The sequence below is a fragment of the Pyrus communis genome, chromosome 16 (genome assembly GCF_963583255.1).
Source record: "Pyrus communis chromosome 16, drPyrComm1.1, whole genome shotgun sequence".
In the NCBI taxonomy this organism is placed as follows: Eukaryota; Viridiplantae; Streptophyta; class Magnoliopsida; order Rosales; family Rosaceae; genus Pyrus; species Pyrus communis.
This window is the reverse complement of record NC_084818.1, coordinates 8567797-8587272: the sequence shown is the minus strand read 5'-3', so window position 1 is coordinate 8587272 and position 19476 is coordinate 8567797. Positions and strand designations below refer to the sequence as shown.

Here is a 19476-nt window from a genome sequence, read left to right as displayed (position 1 = left end):
ACAGGACCAACTGAACCTTCCATTGAATCTAAATACCATTTATGCCATTGCACTTATTTTCACCATTTGTACTTCCATTTCTATGTCATCACTTCGTTCATAAAAAACAACTGAAATTGATTATCTTTTGGAAATGTTCTCTTTATCAGACAATCCGACAACATAAGGTATTATAGATATAGAAATTTAGACTCATTATTGGATAGCTTCTTTTTTTAATTTACGGTTCAAATCACAGATTAATAATATAAACAATTTTGTGTTAAATAAGTTTGACCAGAAAACATTACTTAATATTTTGACCCGTTAGTGAGAAGCCCAGTAGACATTGCAATGCTCTCTCCTCCACATCCACAAAAGGGCTTAGAAAGCATACAATCATAACACCAGCAATGGCAAATGCATGAGCAAATTTCATCGCCACTCCCTCCAATTTTCCATTTTTAGGGCTTTAGGGGTTGGGTAACAAGCCATCCATCCATTCATCATTGAATCCCATGTGGCATGTGCCCTCTCTCCTCTCTTCTTCCATCCCCATACCTCCCTCTCCTCTCCTCCATCCAATAACTAATATTACTCCACACACACACACACTCTCTCTCTCTCTCTCTCTCTCCCCCCTCCCCATTACACAATAATTCAATCTCTCTACTTTCTAGGGTTTTGAAATTGGAACCAAAGCTAAAGCTGCTCACCCTCCTCTGAATACACACATACCCACATTTCAAACAATCAGGAATCCAATCCCATCTAGTCCAATTCTCCTCCTCACCTTTTCTTTTTACAGAGGAGAATATCAGAGAAAGGGGGACAAGGGAACTCTCTTCCCATCCAAGTGATGGTCTTTGCTCTCCTCCCAAGGCTTTTCCTGTAGAGAGAGAAATTGGGTTTCTAGAGAGAGAGAGTGCTTAACATGTAAAGGCGTATTGGGAGAGAAAAGATATGTTGGCAATGGAGAAAGATTTTGATGCTAAGTTGAAGATTCAGGGGAATTCTTCTAATGGTGCCAACAGCAATGTTCCGAGATCCAAGAGTTTCGCTTTCAGGGCTCCCCAGGAGCATTTCACCATTCAAGACTTTGAATTGGGCAAGATCTATGGCGTTGGTTCCTACTCCAAGGTCCCATTTTTAATTTTTTTTTATTTAAATTTATTGGTTTATTTGTTGTTTTGATTTTGTTAAATTGGTGTTTTGTCATCTGGGGTTTTCTTGTAGTTTGAATGATGCAATTCATTTGTAAATGCTATAAATTTCTTGCAAATTTATAATAATTGCTAATAGGTTGTGGAAAATATCAATTGTTGCAAAAGAACATACCCTGTGGTTTGAAGGAAGTCCTGCTTTTGCTATATTTCGCAACTTTGCATAAACTAGTCGAAAAATTGCTAAAATTTTACAATGTAATGGAAGGAGAAAAATAACTGTTACATGGGTCGATCAGTTTTATAAGTTGGGATGCTTATGTGCTTTGTGTTTTTACTTGGGACTTTCAGAGTTTCAAACCTGCATTTGATTGGTGTGAGCTTATAGTAAATTCAAGGACATAGGATTTTTAGTTGGGAATCTTGGGATTATGGACATAGGATTTTCAGTTTGCTAATATGTTATCACGCTGGTAGAAGAAGTTTTGAGATTACAAGGCGAGTCGGGAAAATATCAGATTTTTGGGTTCTCTATAGGCTTCAGTTTCGACAGGAATTAAAGATAGTTCACTTCCTGATATTTTATAAGGATGTTGCTGGTATTCTTATAAGGATGTTGCTGGCTATGTGATTGCTGTCATAATGAACATGTTTCAAAACTTTTAATCGATGAAAGAATACAATATACATATGGCTGCTGAACTGTTTGTGATGCTTAAAGTTTGCTGTGTTCTTATTTGTCTCTGATTTCCAATAAATTTCAGGTTGTGAGAGCTAAGAAGAAGGACACTGGAACTGTCTATGCATTAAAGGTCATGGACAAAAAATTCATCACCAAAGAAAATAAAACAGCTTATGTGAAGTTGGAACGTATTGTTCTTGATCAGCTGGATCATCCAGGAATTGTGCGGCTATTCTTTACCTTTCAAGATTCCTTTTCATTGTGTAGGTATTCTGGTTGTAACCTTTTAGAAATCTCCATATCTTCTGTACTTGTTTCAGATTCACGTATTTTTTCTGGTTCAGTGTCTTTGTATTCTTTGTTATTTATTGGTTGTTGTATTCCCATTCCGGAATCTATTTGACACCGGCCTCTCTAATTTTGTGCGAAGACATGGCACTTGAATCCTGTGAAGGTGGAGAACTTTTTGATCAAATAACTAGGGTGAGCTTTAACCTTAAAAACATTTGTTTTCCATGTTATTCTCAAATTCCTCTGCCTTTACCTTTTCAATGAGAGAATCGAATCCCCTTGATGATGTGATTTTCATGCTTAATTGCACATCAAGGATTATGTAAATATTATATTTTGTTCTTGAATTGTGCGCAGAAAGGTCGTCTCTCTGAGGATGAAGCTCGCTTCTATGCAGCAGAAGTTGTAGACGCACTTGAATACATACATAGTATGGGATTGATTCACAGAGATATAAAGGTATTCTATCAAGACTATACTTATGTGCAACTTAATCATTTGAAAATGCTAATAGATTTTCAAATGGCAGCCAGAGAACTTGCTTCTTACATCAGAGGGTAACATTAAGATTGCTGATTTTGGGAGTGTAAAGCCCATGCAGGATAGCCGAATTACGGTTCTTCCGAATGCAGCATCAGGTATCTTATAATTTTAGTCATGAGAAGGCTCCATGGTTCCAAGTTTGAAATTTGATTAATATGACAAAATTCTTTTCTGGATGATTGTGTAGATGATAAGGCCTGCACATTTGTGGGGACAGCTGCTTATGTCCCTCCCGAAGTCCTGAATTCTTCGCCTGCAACTTTCGGGTAAGGCACTTGTGTTGAGTGACTAGGGCTTTTACGTTTTTGACTGCTTTTGACTACTAGTTTTCTGTTCTTTATTTTTTTTCCTTGTTCATTTTGTCTGTTCTTAAAAATTATGAACTATGTAGGATAACATATATTTTTTTGCTCGTTTGAAAATATCAAAACAGAAATGACCTCTGGGCACTTGGTTGCACCTTGTACCAAATGCTTTCAGGAACTTCTCCGTTCAAAGATGCAAGCGAGTGGCTTATTTTCCAAAGAATTATAGCAAGAGATCTTAGGTTTCCAAATAATTTTTCAGAGGAAGCTAAAGGCCTTATCGACCGGTTATTGGTAAGCTATCAACTTATACTTATTGCAATTCAGCTTCTATTAGTAATTGTGCTAGTGATATCTAGCCTTCCCTTAGGATGACAGCTGGTTAGACCAAGTAAATAGCTCTCCACCCACTCTGGAACAAAAAATGTTTTTTTGGTGAACTGGAAAGACAACATCCATATTATCAAAAAAAATTATGGGATTCTTTTTCTTCAAAATTATATGGAGTTATACACCACTTATGTTCTTGGGAATGTAACTGTTTCAGGATTTAGATCCCAGCAGAAGACCAGGTGCCGGACCGGACGGTTATGCTGCACTGAAGATGCATCCATTCTTTAAGGGAGTTGACTGGAAAAATTTACGAGCACAAACTCCTCCAAAACTGGCTTTGGAGACGGGGGTATGGATTTCAATTTTGTTTTGGAAATATTTATATGGAGAAATTCAACTCTTGCTTATATTATTCCATTCTTGCATGGGCATTTTTAGATTGTTTATTAAAACATTGTGTTTATATGCTTTTGGTGTTCAGTCAGATAAGGGTGATAGCCGCGATAACTCATGGAACCCCTTACACATTGGAGATGGTGCAGCAAAACAAAATGAGGGTAACAGTGGTGCCACATCTTCTTCTGAAGGATCTGGTCATGTAACTAGACTTGCTTCAATTGATTCCTTTGATTCCAAATGGTATTCTCTACACCTGTGCTTTGCGTTTAGCATCACTTGTTTTACTTGTAAGACCTAGATTATTTTGCTTACGAAGTATTTTGTGAACTTCTGTGTAATAAGTGTAATGTTATTCCTGTTTCTTGGAAAGAATCTTGGATCTAAATATGCTTAACTGACACTTGATTTGAAGGTTAAACGTTTTATTTCTAATTACTATAGCAATTGCCTTTGCTTCTTTCTTTTATGAAATCCAAGTCGATGTTTTAATCTATGTTTTACCATGCTAATAGGCAACAATTCCTGGAGCCTGGAGAGTCGGTTCTTATGATCTCAATGGTGAAGAAAATTCAGAAACTGACAAGCAAGAAGGTGCAGCTTATCCTCACCAACAAGCCAAAATTGATTTATGTGGATCCTGCAAAGCTAATAGTGAAGGGAAATATAATCTGGTCGGACAACTCTAATGACTTCAGCATCCAAGTCGCTAGTCCATCACAGTTCAAGATTTGTACGGTATGCCCTTACTTCCTGTTCTCTCTGAGTCACATATCATTTTCACTCAGTTTCCCCTAAGATTCTGCGGCATGGCTCTATTACTGAGAAAATACTTTACAGTGTATTTACGATAATATGACATTGAACTCTGGAGTGCCATGAAATGCGATGCTGTTATAGCCTTGAGTTGATGAAATTGCTTCTCAAGTTTTACGTAGTTGCATTTCCTTTTCTGATACTATGTAATTTTTTCAGCCGAAAAAGGTACTGCAATTTGAGGATGCAAAACAAAGAGCTTGGCAGTGGAAGAAGGCAATTGAGGGGCTTCAAAATAGGTGAAATCCGTGTGTGGTCTTCATACATTTCTTTTTTTGGATATCATAGTGAGGAGGAACAAAGATCAAAATTTGCCACGGGTAATTATTATCTAACGAACGAGGTCGGTGTCTGCGGATTCATCTTTTTCAAGGTGCAAAGCTTCCGTCCTTCCCGATGCCTAGAACTAAGCATGTGAAGAGGGTTTTTCGCCCGTTTCATGCTTTGTGCGGCATAATTTTGTACTTGTGAGGTCCTAAGTTGTAGGGTCTGTAAAGGGGCTGGGATCATTACTTGTTTATTGTATCTAAAGTTACAATCCAGTTAACGAAATTTTTAAATATCTTTACATTGAAAGATATGATGTTTCTCTAAATAAACAAAGTGAGATGTGAAATTGTTGCATCTTGTTCCTAACTCTTGAGATGGATGCTGTTGCAACCAACCCTTAGAAGTGCCTGCGCCGCATGATTGGCGACGTAAAAGAAGTGTGCGCGGTGATTTTTGAGTTCTGAATCATTTCATGGCTGTGATAAAAAATTGAGAAGTTTTGAGACTAAATCCATGGACCAACCCCATCGTCTCCACCCCAAGGATGCCTTTGGCATCCAGGGCCACAGACCGACCACAGAACCCTGTTCATAGCTGACCCGCTACAGATGATTATCGGTGCCATTATCCATCCCTCGTCGAATTATTGTTCTATCAGTAAATGTTGAAGTGGTCAAAATGTTATGCAGATGATTATTGATGTCTTTATCTTCGTAACCATATATTAATGTCCCAAATGCCTACTGTTCGACTAATCCTGATTTTTATATACTTAGACAATGATATAATACTCACTATTGTGAATATATCATTTTCTGTGCTTTATTAGATCATCTCCAAAAGAAATGTCAAATTATAAGAGTCAAATTACAATTGATGGCTGATGTGACAATCTGAAATCTCATGTTAAATTTTGTACTTCTTCAACCGAATTGTCCAATGTTATTTTATTATTTAAATAGAGCTCCAAATGGTTGTAATTATTAAAAAAAATGTTAAAACAAAATTTTTATTGGTTGAAATATTAGTGGAATAAGAGACCTACCATTAAAATGAATTAATAATAAATTTAACGTTGATGTCAAATTTGACTCCAAATCACCAAGCCTTCAAATCCAGTTAGCAAATAACACTTCGATTGAAGAAACTTTTTATATCAAGTATGCAAGTGGCATTCCACCTAGGATCAGGAAGTTATGCACAGTGGCACAGAGACTTTGGTGGTCAATGGAATGAAAGCTTATACAAGTGGCTTCAATGGCAAGTAATTCTGATCAGCAAGTACATATTTTTTTCAACAATTTCTTTTCAACGCCGCGACCATGACTGCAAAACAGGTGTCGGAATGCTTCATTATGCTGGTTTTGTTCTCCCTGCTAGCTGTTTCTTCGTTTTCTTTATCATTAAACAGGAAATCTTTGAATCTGATCAAAGAAGTTAACCGCAAAGGACCGTATTTTGGTCTTATCACAGTTATAACATTGTAATAGTGAGCCATGCTTACTGTCTGCTAACGCACCAAAAAGTTTGCAATGTTCAATCTTTCAGTTAAACGCTGGCTGCTTAATTTATGGCACTGATTCACTCAAAAAAATTTCTCATGTATTATTGTGTTAAATCATGTTAGGGCTTAGTTTAGGTTTTGCAAGTGGCCCTCAAAATCTCATGGCAGATCCCGTTCAGGGATTGGAACTATAGTTTTCAGAATACATAACCACATCGAAGAGCTTCTCAGAGTGAAACTACTAAATGCACGAAAAGTTAGTTACTATCACACAGCTCTCGGAATCTTAACACACATAGAATTTGGCCAATTTTATCCGTTTTATTGACACAAGAAAGAGAAAGAGCCCCGTATTGCGCTGCATTTTCATGTTGTAACTGGTTAAGGGTAATCTTTCGTGGTTAAGGGTAATCTTTCGAGTCATCCTGATGAAATTCGAAACGCTTCTGAATCAGGTGAATGCTGCTGCAGCAACACAGCAAATGGTGGATCTGTTTGACATTGTAGGAATTGTCCATTTTGGCATTGCCGGAAACGCCAATAATTCCATGTCAATTGGTGATGTTACCATTCCTCAACAGTTTGTTCACACTGGCATTTGGGATTGGCTGGTAAGTTTAGTACATTCTTAATCTTTTTCCATCTTTCTATGTCCTAAAAATTGCAATATTGGTTTTAATTACGGACAGAACCCAAAGGATACAATGTACCAGAAGGAGGAGATAACCTGTTGGGACACATTGGATTTAGTTATGAATTCTTCTCTGAGTCCGGAAGGGCCAACACCGCTCGGCCAATTTTTTGGGCAAACACTACTCGCCAGTGGCTACATGTTGCATCCAACCTGAAGGTCAGTCATCCACATCACCTCATTTCTGTGCTGCAATAATCTTGGAGAGCTAGAAATGAAAAGGATTGATACAAGAACCTTTGTAGCGTAGCAGCTTTAAGTTGAAATCCGTATTTTTTTTCCTGAAAACTAAGGGATGTGATTCTTGCACCCGGCTTTTTGCACCTGTGTTTATTTATTTGCTTTGGACTGGATAAATCAAATGAGAATGGAGGATAGTGCAGAGGGAGAAAGGATTTTTGCGGAAATCAATTTCCCAAAACTAATTGTAGCTTCTGTCATACTACTACTATAGGGGATCAATCTGAACCAATGCGTAAATTCGAGTGTGTGTTTGCCACAGAAGCCGAAGCTAGTTGTTGGCCTTAGAGGCTCAGCATCCAACATTTTTGTGGACAATGCCGCTTACAGGGACTTCCTTCTTCAAACTTTTCGGGTTTCATCTGTGGACCTGGAAAGTTCAGCTGTGGTGATGGTATCACTTGTGGGTTGCTTCCCTCTAAGGTTTGTACCAAACTTGATGAAATTAATACAAAAACTTATATGCATGTATACACAACTGTTAAGGACTTTTTCCCCCCTTATGACAACAGCGAGGGTAGCGAAGGATTAGACAAGCAGCGCTTGGTCTTCGCACAACAAAACCCTAAACCCTACACACCTGGGCTTGGTCATCGGACAACTCAGTTGCCTACCATTCACAAAGCGAATACACAAACCTAGCCCCTCATATAGAACTCCTCCTGATCCCTCCAAATACCTATGCTAGCCATGCTTTTTCATTTCATGTAAGCGATATTGGGGGAGGGGAGATCAAACTAATTAGACTTCGAGCGCTGGGTGAATGCTCTTAACCCATTCAGCTAAAAGATCTTTTGAAAGTAAAAACTTATTAGGTACAAAAAGAAGTACAACATAGAGGACATGAAGCCAGACTGTGCGGAAAGAACTCAAGAAATAGCATAAGTCTCAGAAGGACTTTTATTCTATCATCTGCAACCACAAAAAGAAAACACGAACACGAAAGAAAAATAGTACATCATCTTCAAAAAAAAAAAAAAAAAAAAAAAAACCGTACTTGTATCAATCCTAGGCTATATTATATTCTTTGATTAAAGGGACTTGAACTCAGTCGACTTATTCCTTGCTCTTCTTATCAATGATAGGTTCGCTACTGTAAACCATACAAAGCACGTATTCCATCGATGTCATCCCTAGTCAGATCACGTTTTACAATCCCATAAGAAAATGTGGGATACATGATCGCATCGGGGAGGTCAAGATTGTGATCAAGTCCTAGAAGATGACCGATTTCGTGCACAGCGACAGATTCCAAGTCTACCTCATCGGGTCCTGGATTGGCACTCCACTTCTCATCTGCATCAAAATGGAAATTACCACCCGTAGGCGGATTCGCGTGTGCTAAATCCCCTCTGAAGCCGTCAAATGGGGAAATATCTCCATGGGCGCCCCGGTGAAAGCCAATGGTAATGTCAGCTGATGAAGTAGCAGGCACTTCCTCAAATGTGAAACTGGTCACTTGTGCCCATCTCTGAAATGCTTGTGCACATATAGACCTCACATTCTCTGTGCCGGAGACTTGGCTTGCACTCGAAGCAAAGCGATATCTCAAATGGGTTTTCGTAGGTGGCCATCTTAGCGGACCAGGGAAGAAGAACTCATAATGAGAAACTCCATGGATGGACTTGAGCTTGCGGTTGTGCTTTTTTGTTCCCTTTCGTGTGCCATTGACAACATCCGGTACACCACATCTTGGCACCATCATTTGTTTCACCGTGGTAGTGTCTAGACTTCCGGTGACATTCAAGTGGAAGCTTTTTTGGTATGACTTGATGGCGGACTCTAGAAGGTCATCAAACTCATCGTCGTTGGCGTGTTTTGAGTGATCATAATTCAAGTAGCCGAATTTGGTGAGGTATTTTTTGAGCTCTTGCAACCCACTGACGTTTTGACCCTTGTGGCATCCCTCCAAGTGTTGGATGAACTTGAAGGAGTCATGCTGATGACCATGGGGATCAGTAGGTTTTGCAAGAGTTTGCTGAGATAGTAACACAAAAATCAAAAGGGAAAAGACTACGCAAACCGAGGCGGTTTTCGAGGCCATTGCCGGCATTTGTTAGCTAGATAGATAGAGAGATGAATGAAGGGTTTGTTGTGTTATTCTTGGCTCCCTTTGCCTCTATTTGTAGATGAGCATTGCAGCATATCAAAAAAGTTTGTGCCTATTTTCTTGTTGGAAAATAAGTAGAATTTGCATATACGCGTTATGGGACTTGGAAATTTTGTTAATATTTAGACTAGTATGAATGTAATGACATGATGACGGTCTTTTTGCTCTTGTCATCTTCTTCTATGCCAAGACTGCTAGAATCAAGTAATTAGGTCCGTTGATGGACTAAGTCATTCACTTCTACTTTCAATATAGCTTAAACACACAGACACACACACATACATACATACATACATATATATATATATATATAATGTGTTATTTATTCAAATTCAATCCTAAACACCAAATTAACGAGGTTTTAAACTTCAACTCTATGCATGCATGCATGCATGCACAATCTGCAGTACGTCAACCTTAAGACAATGCTTGTTGTGCTGAATATTCTAAGAAAGATAATTTGGTAAGTCATGACTGATTTTGTAGAAATTTTAGTGACATCCTTTTATCAAATGAGTTCAATGTACGCGTGTTTTATGTAGTCTTGCCAAACTGTAATTCTACGCAACATGTGTTGGTTGACGCGACATAAGCCAAAGTCGAAGTCCTTTCCTTAATCTTTTTTTGCTGTCTGAACATAGTCATCAAAGTAGAGAAATTTGAGCAAATGAGGCTTTAGACCTAACTTGAGAAGTTTCAATATGTTTGTATTTGGTCCACGCGGATATGATCACGTAGTTTTACTAATTCACGTATTATAATTATATGGACTCAATTTATTCTTCCCGTCATGTATATATGTCAGAAAATTTGATCCAACATGCTGACTTGGGCCGAATGGATCCCTTCTTTCTTATTTGGCCAATACTAACAATGATTAAGTGTATAGTGAGCATACGCCACAATTATGATGGTGAGCAAAAATGCTCTCTTTCTTTTTCTTTTTGTTTGTTGTGTAAACACAGTTATATATCTAGAGAAGTTCAAGCAATCAATATTTAGCTCAATTAATTAAAAAAATGGTCTTTCTCTTCATCAACAAGGTGAGGAAGAAGCCAATCTCAATACTAATAGCAAAAAAAAAAAAGCTCCTTTACAGTAATATGCCTCTGAAAGTGTACGCAAATCCCTCTTTGCCCCTCCGATAGTCACTTGGGTTCTCACAACTGTTAATGTGAGTCTTAATTAAGGATGTAAAGTTTATGTAAATATTTTAGGAGTCCTTTATTAGGAAGGATATATATATATATATATATATATAATTTTTTTTTTTTTGTGTCGTTTTATGTTTCCTTGTGAAACAAGGATTGTGTATATATATTCTTAATCTTGTGAATAATATGAAGTAAGTTATTCAGTCATGTAATTCTTTTTAACATCCGAGCCTAGTTTGCCGTAACTTTAACTTTAAACTTTTTCATCATGCTGCTGTTGTGTCTGCAAGAACTATGCTCGTTGTTCTTGCTATGTCTATGCTGCTGTGTTGTCGTGAATGTGTTGATGTGCTGTCGTGAGCTTGCTGCAATACAACAATGGTGAACAACAAGGAGGGAGGCTTAGCATAGAATCCTAAGGGTGAAATCGATGGTTCAACCAGTCAATCTGTCATCAACTGTGGTAATTTAGAATGAAGTTTCTGCTGCGCTGAGTGCTGTCAAACTCAATGGATCGAACTATCCCCTTTGGTCCAAAGTGTTGGAGATGCATATCGCTGGACGCAGTAAAAAGGGGTTCGTGACATGAAGTATCATGGAACAGAATGAAGGCAATGCTGAGTATGAGACGTAGGAGATGGGGAATGCAATTGTGAAAGGGTGGTTGATTAATTCTATGGATCCTATTATCAAGGGATTTTTCATTCACCTTCGCACGACCAAAGAAGTGTGGGAAGAGGTTGCTCGAACATATTAGATGGCTCTAGAATCTCCCAGATTTATAAATTGAAGGTTAAGTTGTTCCGACTTCATCATGAAGGACGTCCTGTGTTTGCTACGCTGATCTCAAGTCCGTATGGTAGGAGTTGGGTCAACGCATGCCAATTAAGATGGAGTGTGCTCATGATTTGAAGACACTTCGAGAAGAGATCCAATTGGACCGGGTTTATGTTTTTCTAGCAGGTCTAGATTATATCTTTGATAAGGTTCGTAATGATGTTCTACAAACTCAGCCTTTACCATCCGTTGAAGATGTGTTATCTGTGGTTAGGCGTGAGGCACAACGCCATGCCACCATGATGGGTGAGAGTAACGCAATCATCTAAGGAGGGCTACATGCGGTGGCCATGGTTTCTCGACCATTTAGAGGTTTTCATTCCAATGGGTCTTCAAATTCATCTTTAAATTCTGGTCCCTTTACTAGAGAAAACAAAGATGATTTGAAGTGCACTTTATGTGGTCAAACCCGCCACACTGAGGATACATGTTTTGCAAAGCATGGGGTACTCGAATGGTTTCTGGAGTTGAAGAAACGATTGCGAGCAAAGAAGCATGCAAATAATGGAACAAGTGGAGGACATGCATCCTTTGTTGCTACCAAACTGAGCAGTACTAAGGAAGTCGAGATTACCTCTAATGATCTGAGTCAATCTCTGTTGACTTGTACTGGTTAATCATCATCTAATACAGATATTGTGGGACATGTTCCCTTAGCCTCCGATACTGATCATCATACATGTTGGATTCTCGACTCTGGTGCAACGACTCATATGACTTTCGATAAGACTTTGTTTCAATATATGACAACATTTCATAGAAAGTGCATATCTACTACCAATGGTACTACTACTCCAGTTGTTGGAGTAGGAACAGTGTGTCTCACACCCTTTCTTTCATTGCATCACTATTTACTCGTTCTATCTATCTATTATTTATACCACAAGTTACTAAGCAGTTGGATTGTGTTGTTCTAATGTATCCGTCCTTTTGTCTACTTTAGGATATTCAAACCAATGAGATAATTGGGCGTGGCACTAAGAGAGAGGGGTTATATTATGTGGATGACATCGTTCCTAGAAGAGCTAATGTTGTTCGAGCATCTCGTGCTAGTAATTTACAAGAAGTTTGGTTAATGCATCGCCGGTTGGGCCATGTGTCTTTTGGTTATTTAAAGCATATGTTGCCTAGTTTATGTCGTGAAATCAATGAATCAGACTTACAGTGTGAAGTATGTATTCTTGCTAAAAGCCATTGTGCTTTGTTTCCTCCATTATGAATAAAAGATTGTTTCCATTTGATCTCGTGCATTCTGATGTTTGGGTACCGTCCCCTGTTAGTATTTCTTCTGGAATTAAATGGTTTGTTATGTTCGTTAATGATTGCATTCGTATGACCTGGTTGTATGTGTTGAAAAATAAGAGTGATGTTAGTATGGTGGTTCAATCTTTTTCTCAGATGATTCAGACCCAATATTCCTCTGTTATTAAAGTTCTTTGCTCTGATAATGGAGGTGAAAATATTAATTTTGAGGTATCCGAATTTCTTCGTAATCAAGGAACTATTCATAAAACAATGTGTCCTTACACTCCACAACAAAATGGGGTGGCAAAAAGGAAAAATCGCCATATTCTTGAAACTGCTTGTGCCTTGTTCATTGGTGCTTCCATTCCTAAGCGTTTTTGGCCTGAAGCAGTCACTTATGCTGTTTATGTAATCAACCGTATGCCATCCCGAGTTGTTGGTTTTCAAACACCTTTTCAAGTACTCACCCAACATGCTCTGGTAGTGTCCACGAATACTCTCACTCTTTGAGTGTTTGGGTGTGTAGCGTATGTTCATATTCAAAAGATTCATCAAAGTAAACTTGATCTGTGTGCACTTAGGTGTGTATTTGTTGGTTTTTCCACTCATCATAAAGGGTATAAGTGTTATCATCCTGACACCTGCCATATGTATGTGACTATGGATGTTACATTTTTAGAATCCGAAATTTTTATGCTTCACTCCACTTGACTTCAGATCACCAAGGGGAGAGCGATACTTAGGGATGGCAATGGGGCGGATTGGGTTCGGATGTGACATCCCCATAACTGAACCTGTTTGTTTTCCCCCGAAATCGAAAAAAATTCGAACGGGTATTTTCCGTAACCAAACCCGTCGGATATCGGATTCCCCATTGGGTAATGGTTTTCCCATTATGAAGATGAGCAGGCCAGGAGAAAGTTGAGATGGTTGCACGACCTATATTTCCAATCTCCTGGCTTGCTCATCTTTCGCAATCTGCACTGCTGCACAATTTATGAGAGAACTCAAATGCTTGAAGACTTGAAGTTTGAAGTTTGCACACTGCACAATCTGCACGTTCAAGAGCCAAGAGGTGTATGTTTTCTAGAACTCAAAAGGCTTTTGAAGTGTGCACTGCACACTCAAGACTTTTGTGGTCTCCCATGGAGTATTAAAGTTTGAAGTCTGCACACTGCACATGGATTTCATTCTTTTATAAAAACATATATATAATAAATATTTATATTTTTTATTAAATAGTGAAAACGGGGTGAGTTCGGGTATGGGTTTGGATTGGATACCCGTATAACCATAACCAAATAATTTACCCAACGGTTACCCATAACTATAAAAAACTCGAAATTTGCTATCCAAAACCGAACTGTTCGGGTCGATTACCTGTGGGTATCAGGTTTAATGGATTAAATTGCCATCCCTAGTGATACTATGGGTGATCTTTGTTGGTTGGATATAAGGGGAGCCGCGGATGCAAGGGTAGTAAATGGAGCTGCTGTTGAGAGCAATATAAAGAAGTTCCAGCAGGTTTCTGCTGAGAATAGAATAGGGAAGTTTCGACAAACTGCTGCCGAAAGCAATGATGCCCAGCAATAGCAAGAAACTGTTGACGGTGGTAGTTTGGTTAAGCAAATTCATGCCAAGAGCAGTCCTAAATAGTTTGCTGCAACTAAATCTGCTACCAAGCCTAGCAATGTATTGCCCTCTCTCTAGCTCCACAGTGTCGTCTAATACATCTTCCTTGAATATACCCGAGGTAAGTAATGTAGATGATTATGCAACTAATCCAAATAATGTTGTAAGTACGTATAAGTTGCCACCAAGACAAAATCGAGGTGTGTCTCCTAACAGGTTTTCTCTGGAAGGGAAAGTGAAGTATCTAATAGCTAACTACGTATCATGCATGAATCTTGCACCTGAATGTCAAACCTTGGTGAATAATATGGAGTCCATTGAAATCCCTACCTAAGTGGGGGAAGCCTTGAAAGATCCAAAGTGGGTGAAAGCGATGGATAAAGAGATGTTAGCATTATAGAAAAAATAAGACCTAGGAGGTAATGAAGTTGCCCAATAGGAAGAAGCATGTTGGATGTCGTTGGGTGTTCACAATTAAATACAAAGCTACAGATTGATTGATGAATACAAAGCAAGATTGGTGGCGAAAGGATATAATCAGATGTATGGCGCGGATTATCAAGAAACGTTTGCTCCTGTAGCCAAAAATGAATACGGTACGTGTTCTTATTTCTTTAGCTGCAAATATGGACTGTCCACTAAACCAGTTTGATGTGAAAAATGCTTTCCTTAATGGAAATCTGGATACATGAATTTTCCTTCTAGGTATGATGCCGGTGGAAAAATAAGAGTATGTAGATTGCAGAAATCATTGTATGGGCTCAAACAGTCACCTCATGCATGGTTTGATAGGTTCACTCAAGTCATGTAGAGGAATGGATATCATCATAGCCATTCCGATCACACGTTATTTATGAAGTGGAGACTAAATAAAGTAACTGCTCTAATTATCTATGTAGATGACATGATTATCAGTGGAGATGATTCCAGTGAAATTGCAAGAGAAGCTTGCGGCATAATTTGAGATGAAGAACTTGGGTGATTTGAAGTATTTCCTTGGGGTTGAAGTTGCTCATTCAACTAAAGGTATTTTCTTATCTCAGCGTAAATATATTTTGGATTTGTTAAAGGAAACGGGTATGCTAGTGTGTAAGCTTATGGATACTCCTATTGTGGAAAAGCATCATTTGGGGGTGTATCTGGATCAGAAACCGGTTGATAAAGGGCGATATCAAAGACTTGTTGGGAGACTGATTTATTTGGCTTATACTCGTCCTGATATTGCTTGTGCGGTAAGTGTTGTGAGTCAATTTATACACTCACCAAGTGTAGATCACATGGCGGCTATCATGTGTATTTTAGCATATTTGAAGTTTACACCCGGTAAAGGGATTTTGTATGGAAGACAAGGACATCTAAGAATTGAAGGATTTACCGATGCAGATTAGGCAGGTGATGTAACCGACAGGCGTTCTACATCCAGCTATTTCACTTTTGTTGGAGGGAATTTAGTCACATGGCGTAGTAATAAATAGAAAGTGGTATCGCGGGTGTCTGCTAAGGCTGAGTACCGAAGTATGGCACAAGGGATATGTGAGATTCTGTGGTTACAGAAGCTTCTTTGGGGACTTAAGTTCAAACCGAAGGAGACTATGAAACTATATTGTGATAACAAGTCTGCAAGGGATATGGTAGACAATCCAGTGCAACATGATATGACAAAACATGTGGAGGTTGACATGCATTTTATTAAAGAGAAACTTGAGAAGAAGATTGTGTCAATACCATTCGTGAACTCTGAAGAGCAGTTGGCAGATATTCTTACTCATGTCATATGTAGTAGAAAGTTTGATGACTCACTCATCAAGTTGGGCATGTGTGATATCTATGCACCAACTTGAGGGGGAGTGTTAACGTGAGTCTTAATCAAGGATGTAAAGATCATGTAAATATTTTAGGAATCCTTTATTAGGAAGGATATATTTTGTGTCTTTTATGTTTTCTTGTGAAACAAAAGTTGTGTATATATTCTTAATCTTGTGAATAATATGAAGTAATTTAGCCATATAATTCTATTACAACATGGATAGACCAGAATGTGTGAAACTTTTCTTTGCTAAAGACTACATATTAAATTTAAGCCAATTATAATAAATCGAATATCCAAAAAATATACTATAATAATGTAGGACTTTGTCCAATGAATATTCTAATAAAAACAATTTAGTTTCTTTTAACTTCTAAGGCCATTTTGCTACCCCTACCAAAAAATTGATAATCCTCGTGAAATATGAAAGAATGTTGCAACAATGCAGATCAAAGCAATGTGAAACCTACAGACATGCAAACAAGAAAGAAAGATAGGTTAGCTTCAAATTATTGGATTAAAAATTTTCAAACTAAAACAATTATAATCAGGAGTGGTTAATTACCCTGCTGCTGTTTGCAAAGATGGTGCCTTAGATGGCTTCGGTGGCGGAGCTGCAGGCGGAGAAGGAGCAAGTGGAGCACCTGGGGCAAAAGGAGCAAACGCTCCTGCAAAAATGAAAATAAAATAAAGTAAATAAATGTAGCATATTATTTAAGAAGAGGATTATCAACTTAATAATAAGACCGAGAAATTAATTAAGGAGATGGGATACAATTAACAACACTACTACTGACCACATAGAAGGAGGTTAGATGGAGGAGGCCTTTCCTTGGCAGGGTTTGGATCGGCATCATACACTCTCACATAAAGCTCTTCCCCCAAATACCAATTTTTCAAGTGTTGTGACCTCAAATTCCACATTCCTGGGTTATCAAGGTATGCATAAACTGCACTCCATCCGAACGGGTACACTTGCACAGTAGATCGCACGACCGGATCATAGAGGTTGTAACTAGAGCGCGACTCAGGCTTCCATTTTCCAGTTCCAAAGCTGAGAAATAAATTTCAAGATACAATATTAGTATGAAATGTGAGTGATATATTATGTTGTTGGGTTTAATCACTCGCACAAGTACTTGCATGACAAGAAACGTTGCCCTAAGTATGTTAGACTTGTACTTACCCAACAACAAAGAATCCAAATCCATCCAAGTGCCAAGAATCCATATCCTCCAAATCATTCTGGAAAACAAGTTCTATCCACCCTTTATGTGTCCCCGTGGCAACAAAAACTCCACGTACGGATTCAACATTCGAAGAGTTGGTAGAAAATTTATCAAGATCGTAAATTCCCGACCCATTGAGAAACTGATCTGCCAACTTTAGTGGTGTGTCTGGGGCCAAGTAAGACACATTATTGACGGTAAACTGAGGTAAACCGAAAATCTCTGCTATGGATGCATGAAGGATGAATGTTTGTGACAGTGTAACGTTATGAACATTGAAGGATCCTTGTGGATTAGGCCTTGCAGCCCCTGTGGTCAAGTTCCACCTTCACAAGGCAAAAAAGTTCAATCATAAAATGGCGATATAATGCATTAATCACAAGACAAGACGACCGGTTCAAAACATCTAACCCAAAATTAATTGGTAATAGATGGAGAAGTCTCGAAGATTACCTAATGGACTTAGCTTGATTGATGGAGAATTCTCGATCGAAAGGATCAGGACCAGTTGGAAGAGACCCACTGGCAGGTGTGGTAGAGTTATCATAGTGCAGTACACCAATGCCAAATTTGTTCACATCTGTGGCATTGAACATTTTAGGACTTGCCACCATGTAATAGTCCGAAACAGTTTGGTCAGCTGTGACAAGCACAGAGTAGGACTGCCCAACATGAACATCAAGAGAGTCCAATGTAATTTGATTTGTATAGGATCCTTCTGTTTCAACCAAAACCATTCTGTGATTTTGAATCCTAAAATTGAAGCTCCATGCAGTCCCAACATTCGATATCCTAATTCTGTAAGTCTTCCCTGCATATATACAATAGCATATTTAATCATATTTATATATAGATCAGTCATGCCATATCAACCACAAAATCGACAAATGTAAGTGAACAGTGAATAATATACGACATGTCCAAATGCGGTTAACCACGTTGTGGAAAAACTTGATAAATGTATATGCATCTTTCTATGTACCTTTTGTAACATTTAAGGACTCATGGACTTCTGTAGGAGGTACCAAATATGCACCTTTTCCATTCATTAAAATTTTATCAGGGGTGCTGTTGTATGCCATGGACTTGGTGCTCATCAAGGACCTAACTTCCTGTTACATAACAAATGTACATATTTTGGTCACAGTTCACATTTGTCGATCAATAACATGTTGGTCGGTTGTGAATTACGTACCTTGTAGCTTCTTTCATACCAGTCACCAATGAGAAGATCAAATTCTGCTTCTGGTTTCAGAAATGGTACTTGGATAACTGGACGATTATTGACACGAATCGCACCAAAAGCTCCTCCGGCTTTCTGGAAGCTGAGGGAGGGGAAGTAGGAAAAAGTGCCAATTTGATCTTTGAACTGGAACATATAAGTCCAGTTGTTGCCAGGAAGAATAGGACAGTTTGTGCCTGATACTCCATCCTGCCAAGAGTTCAGTCTTTGTTGTATGCCATTCCTGCACCATTACACCCCTTAATCTTTAGGCTCTAGGCCTCTCAAATCTCTAGCCCGATCTTTAAAAAGGTGAATCCCGTAAAATAAAGCACTCTCAAAGAAACCCTGACGAGAGTATTGATCAATAAATACGAAATAAACAAAGATATTTGGCCCTACCAAGTTATGAGAAGCGGTTCATCCATTTCATTATACACATTGACATGAAACATATCATTGGTTGTGCCATTGATTAGCGGCCCCGGAAACTGCCCGTTGATGGCGATAACCTGAATTTACCAAGTGTAGAATATCTCAGGAAAACAAAGAAGATAAAATAAATAAATAAAATCAAGTTTTTAGTAATCTGTGATTTTGTTCATACCGGTTGGTCGACGGATGCCGGTTTGATACTTGTGTCAAGTGTGACATGCCAGTCAAGAAAAATATCCTCAGCAGAAACTGCTAGGGCAAAGAATATGAAAAGAGTTACAGGAAAATTGATCAGCCATTGACGACGATCAACACTAGGCCATGCCATCTTGCATGGACTTTAACTCCTTCGTATGCAAAGCCTGCAGTAAACTACCCTCCTTCTCCTTGTGTTCACGTAAATAAAGGCTAATTAGCTACTAATTAATTATATAATCGTTAAATCAATAGCATAGTTATCATAAACGCCTGCGGAAAGAACGTAAAATAAGATAGCTACGGCACTTTTGATCAGGTGTAAACACAAAAAGCCAAGGAATAAGATGAAAAAAAATTGGAGAGAGACGTTTGAAATTAAATAAGAATAAGATCA

At 38.4% G+C, this 19476-nt stretch overlaps 4 protein-coding genes across 4 annotated transcripts; 2 read left to right on the top strand and 2 right to left on the bottom strand.

Moving 5' to 3' along the window:
- The first annotated feature begins 436 nt into the window (after positions 1 to 436).
- On the top strand, positions 437 to 5144 carry LOC137720450 (3-phosphoinositide-dependent protein kinase 1-like). Its single transcript, XM_068459522.1, has 11 exons — positions 437 to 1119; positions 1907 to 2087; positions 2255 to 2307; positions 2473 to 2574; positions 2645 to 2753; positions 2846 to 2924; positions 3092 to 3257; positions 3511 to 3645; positions 3778 to 3935; positions 4208 to 4430; positions 4668 to 5144. The coding sequence occupies exons 1-11, from the start codon at positions 943 to 945 to the stop codon at positions 4749 to 4751; spliced, it is 1467 nt and encodes a 488-aa protein (XP_068315623.1). The 5' UTR covers positions 437 to 942; the 3' UTR covers positions 4752 to 5144.
- A 1599-nt stretch (positions 5145 to 6743) lies between these two features.
- LOC137719754 (bark storage protein A-like) lies at positions 6744 to 8098 on the top strand. Its single transcript, XM_068458783.1, has 4 exons — positions 6744 to 6897; positions 6972 to 7132; positions 7428 to 7636; positions 8029 to 8098. Exons 1-4 carry the CDS (start codon positions 6765 to 6767, stop codon positions 8096 to 8098), a joined length of 573 nt encoding a protein of 190 aa, XP_068314884.1. The 5' UTR covers positions 6744 to 6764.
- Positions 8099 to 8267: 169 nt separating this feature from the next.
- LOC137719443 (metalloendoproteinase 2-MMP-like) lies at positions 8268 to 9349 on the bottom strand. The gene has a single exon (XM_068458481.1). The coding sequence runs from the start codon at positions 9264 to 9266 to the stop codon at positions 8304 to 8306; it is 963 nt and encodes a 320-aa protein (XP_068314582.1). The 5' UTR covers positions 9267 to 9349; the 3' UTR covers positions 8268 to 8303.
- Positions 9350 to 16559: 7210 nt separating this feature from the next.
- On the bottom strand, positions 16560 to 19212 carry LOC137719753 (monocopper oxidase-like protein SKU5). Its single transcript, XM_068458782.1, has 8 exons — positions 19057 to 19212; positions 18852 to 18961; positions 18423 to 18693; positions 18210 to 18339; positions 17681 to 18038; positions 17185 to 17553; positions 16796 to 17052; positions 16560 to 16666 (listed from the first exon to the last, which is right to left on the bottom strand). Exons 1-8 carry the CDS (start codon positions 19210 to 19212, stop codon positions 16560 to 16562), a joined length of 1758 nt encoding a protein of 585 aa, XP_068314883.1.
- Between the last annotated feature and the right edge of the window lie 264 nt (positions 19213 to 19476).

Excerpts from the sequence above, each read along its gene's own strand:
- LOC137720450 (XM_068459522.1), top strand. The coding sequence starts at position 943 with ATGTTGGCAATGGAGAAAGATTTTGATGCTAAGTTGAAGATTCAGGGG. Across the intron at positions 2,308-2,472 it reads TTTTTGATCAAATAACTAGG|AAAGGTCGTCTCTCTGAGGA; the intron begins GTGAGCTTTAAC and ends AATTGTGCGCAG. Across the intron at positions 2,925-3,091 it reads TCTTCGCCTGCAACTTTCGG|AAATGACCTCTGGGCACTTG; the intron begins GTAAGGCACTTG and ends ATATCAAAACAG.
- LOC137719754 (XM_068458783.1), top strand. The coding sequence starts at position 6,765 with ATGGTGGATCTGTTTGACATTGTAGGAATTGTCCATTTTGGCATTGCC. Across the intron at positions 7,133-7,427 it reads ATGTTGCATCCAACCTGAAG|GGGATCAATCTGAACCAATG; the intron begins GTCAGTCATCCA and ends CTACTACTATAG. Across the intron at positions 7,637-8,028 it reads GTGGGTTGCTTCCCTCTAAG|GTACAAAAAGAAGTACAACA; the intron begins GTTTGTACCAAA and ends AAAACTTATTAG.
- LOC137719443 (XM_068458481.1), bottom strand. The coding sequence starts at position 9,266 with ATGCCGGCAATGGCCTCGAAAACCGCCTCGGTTTGCGTAGTCTTTTCC.
- LOC137719753 (XM_068458782.1), bottom strand. The coding sequence starts at position 19,212 with ATGGCATGGCCTAGTGTTGATCGTCGTCAATGGCTGATCAATTTTCCT. Across the intron at positions 18,039-18,209 it reads GTCCTTAAATGTTACAAAAG|GGAAGACTTACAGAATTAGG; the intron begins GTACATAGAAAG and ends GTATATATGCAG. Across the intron at positions 17,053-17,184 it reads TTTGGATTCTTTGTTGTTGG|CTTTGGAACTGGAAAATGGA; the intron begins GTAAGTACAAGT and ends TTTATTTCTCAG.